Source organism: Petaurus breviceps, unplaced genomic scaffold (genome assembly GCF_028583685.1).
Source record: "Petaurus breviceps papuanus isolate PSGF00001 unplaced genomic scaffold, PetGlider_PUasm1.0 138, whole genome shotgun sequence".
Lineage (NCBI taxonomy): Eukaryota > Metazoa > Chordata > Mammalia > Diprotodontia > Petauridae > Petaurus > Petaurus breviceps.
Window position 1 is genome coordinate 4,887,387 of NW_027185694.1, and position 2,450 is coordinate 4,889,836.

Below are 2,450 nucleotides of genomic sequence, written 5' to 3' on the forward strand. Positions count from 1 at the left end.
GACCTTCCCATCCTCCGTGCCAATCTCAGCGTTCCCCCGCTTCCTATTGGCTGGCCTGGGCGTCCCGCAGCTCCTCCAGGAACGCTTCCTGGCGGAGCCGGGGAGGACGAGACTGGGCGGAGGGGGGCGGGAGGAGAGACAGGGGAGACAGTGCTGATGGAAGAGAGAAGGGGAGGGAGAATGGTGAAGTGAGGGTGGGGGGGAAAGGACGAGGCTGGTACTGCCCTGCCATAGGACGATGGGAGGCGTGTCGTCAGTATCCCACGTTGGGTCTTGGAATGGACGATTGGTTGGGCCGGGACACCCCTCCTTCTTCTTCTCCTCCCACCCTCATCCACACCGACTCCATCCTCAGCTCTTCGCCCCCCTTCCCCTCTCCCCGCCCGCGCCAGGGTGGGCGGGGCCGGCCGCTGGTTAGCTAGAGGAGTGTGAAACCGCGTGTTAATGTTACCAGCGCGAGAGGCGCAGGCGGCGGCGGCGGCGGAGGTTTGAGCAGGAGCAGGAGCAGGAGCAAGAGCCGGAGCTGGAGCAGCAACGGCGGATACATTGTGTCCGGCTTCTTGAGAGGCAGCTGGTTGCTACCCGCTTGGTGCCACTGCTTTGGCGGGCAGTGGCAGCAGCGTCACGGGCCGTCGAGACCCTCGGCCGGCTGAGCATACCAATTCAGCTCACCCCGGCCCCCTGGTCACTCTGTGACTCTCGATAGCCTTGTGGAGTTTGCCTGTTGGCAAAAAAAAAAAAAAAAAAGGCAGAGAAGATCATCAGAGCGAGCGAACGAACGGGCTTGCTCCGTGGATTCTTCCCAATCGTACCTCGGTTTATGGATGTTTTCCCCGGGATTCCCGGGGAACTTTACTTGTGGCTGGAGCGTCGATTGTTAAAAGGAAAAAACAAAAAGGGCGGGGGGCGCAAGGGTGGAAAAGGAAAAGGAAAAAAACACCAAAGGGATTAGCCGCGGCAGAAGGCACCAGGGCTGCGGGGCCGTGCGGGTGTCTATGAATGTGAGGAGATGCTGCTGCGGCGGCGGCTGCTGCATGGGTGTGTGTGAGAGTCGCTCCCCGATGTGCTCCAGGCGCGAGGAGGCGGCGGCGGCAGCAGCTGGGAGGCTGCTGCACCCGGGAGGGCTGCACCCTTCTGAGTAACTGAGAATTGCCCCAGCTGGTTTGCTTTTTCTGCTACTAGAATTGTTCTGCAACGGCACAAGAAGACTATTACCTCTTTCTACTACCACCAACCACTTCGTCCCTTGCTTCGGCTTGTTTCGGTGGGGATTTTTTTTTCCGTCTTCACTCCAAGACTGCTTGAGTGCATATGCTGCGTGGCCACCCCCTCCGCTCTGGCGCGCTCTCTCTCTGCACTTTCCTTGCATCATTACCCTTCTCTCTGTGGTTGCTGGTGATCGCTTGGCTCTGAGCCTCCACCCCGGGCTCTGTGAGCGTGTGCGTGTGAGTGTGTGTCCCCACCTCCTCCCGCGAGCGCCTTTGAGCCTAGCCGGCCCGAGTACGGATGTGTACGTTTCTATGTGAGTGATCCTGTGTTCTCCTTTGCACCCACCAACCCCGGTCTGGGCGCTGTGGGTTGACAATTCCTTCCAGATTCCCCTTCTGGTCGTTCTTCCTGGATATCGTCTTTAACCCAAGAAGTCACCCGGCTTGCTTGGGGGTTTCCGGTCCCCTGATTGTTAGTTTGTTTTTGTTGGGGGGGTGGGGCAGCGTTCTTTTGCCACCTGCAAGTTGCCCCCCACGGAGCAAGGGCGGGAGGGGGGAGAAAGACTGGATTGATTTGCCCTGGACCTGCGCAGCTCGCGCATCAGAGGGGAGTGGTTGCTGGTGGGGGAGTTAACCTTGGTCCCGGCTTTGGCCGTCGGGGAGGAAGACCTGTGCGCCCACCCTCTCTCCCACCTCACCGCCGGAACTGGGTGATTCCATTGTCCATCTCGGGTCCCTCCTCTTCTTCCCAAAGCCTAGAAACTCTCCCTTTCCCTCCCCCACTCTTCGAGGCCGGGCGGGAGACGTTGGCCCCAGTGGGAGGTGGGGGCGGTGAGCAGGAAAAGAGGGAAATGTGGCCCTGAGCTCGGGGAGGCAGCGACCCACCAGGCGGCCCGGCCTTAGGGAGCCCAAGTGGCCAACTCCAGCTCTGGTCCTGCTTGGCTGTTGTGCGTGCGTGTCTGTATGTGCGTGTAATGTCAGTGTCTGTGCGCGCGCGCTTGTGTGTGCATGTCTAACGCGCACCCCCCCCCCACCTCCTCCTCTTGGATCTTCTTTCTTTCTTCCTGTCTTAATTTTTCTCTGCGGGATTAAAGTTGGAAATTGAGCAGAGAATTGAGCTGCCCAGGAGCAAGGCAGCGGCTGCCGTCAGAGCGATGTTCCCGCAAAGCCGGCACCCGGTAAGGAGCTCCGGGGCCCTGGGCGTGTGCTTTAGGGTGCTTGTTGTCGAGGGTTGGGGGGGGG

At 60.2% G+C, this 2,450-nt stretch overlaps 1 protein-coding gene across 10 annotated transcripts in view; it reads left to right on the forward strand.

Annotated features, from left to right (window-relative positions):
• The first annotated feature begins 232 nt into the window (after positions 1-232).
• TLE1 (TLE family member 1, transcriptional corepressor) overlaps positions 233-2,450 on the forward strand; it is a 115,485-nt gene continuing 113,267 nt past the window's right edge. For 6 of the 10 annotated variants that reach the window (XM_069105423.1, XM_069105429.1, XM_069105456.1 and 3 more), the window contains exon 1: positions 1,531-2,386. In XM_069105423.1, coding sequence (XP_068961524.1) covers positions 2,363-2,386 — 24 coding nt within the window. In that variant the 5' untranslated portion in view covers positions 1,531-2,362. The other 4 variants (XM_069105403.1, XM_069105418.1, XM_069105410.1 and 1 more) reach the window with 4 other exon arrangements.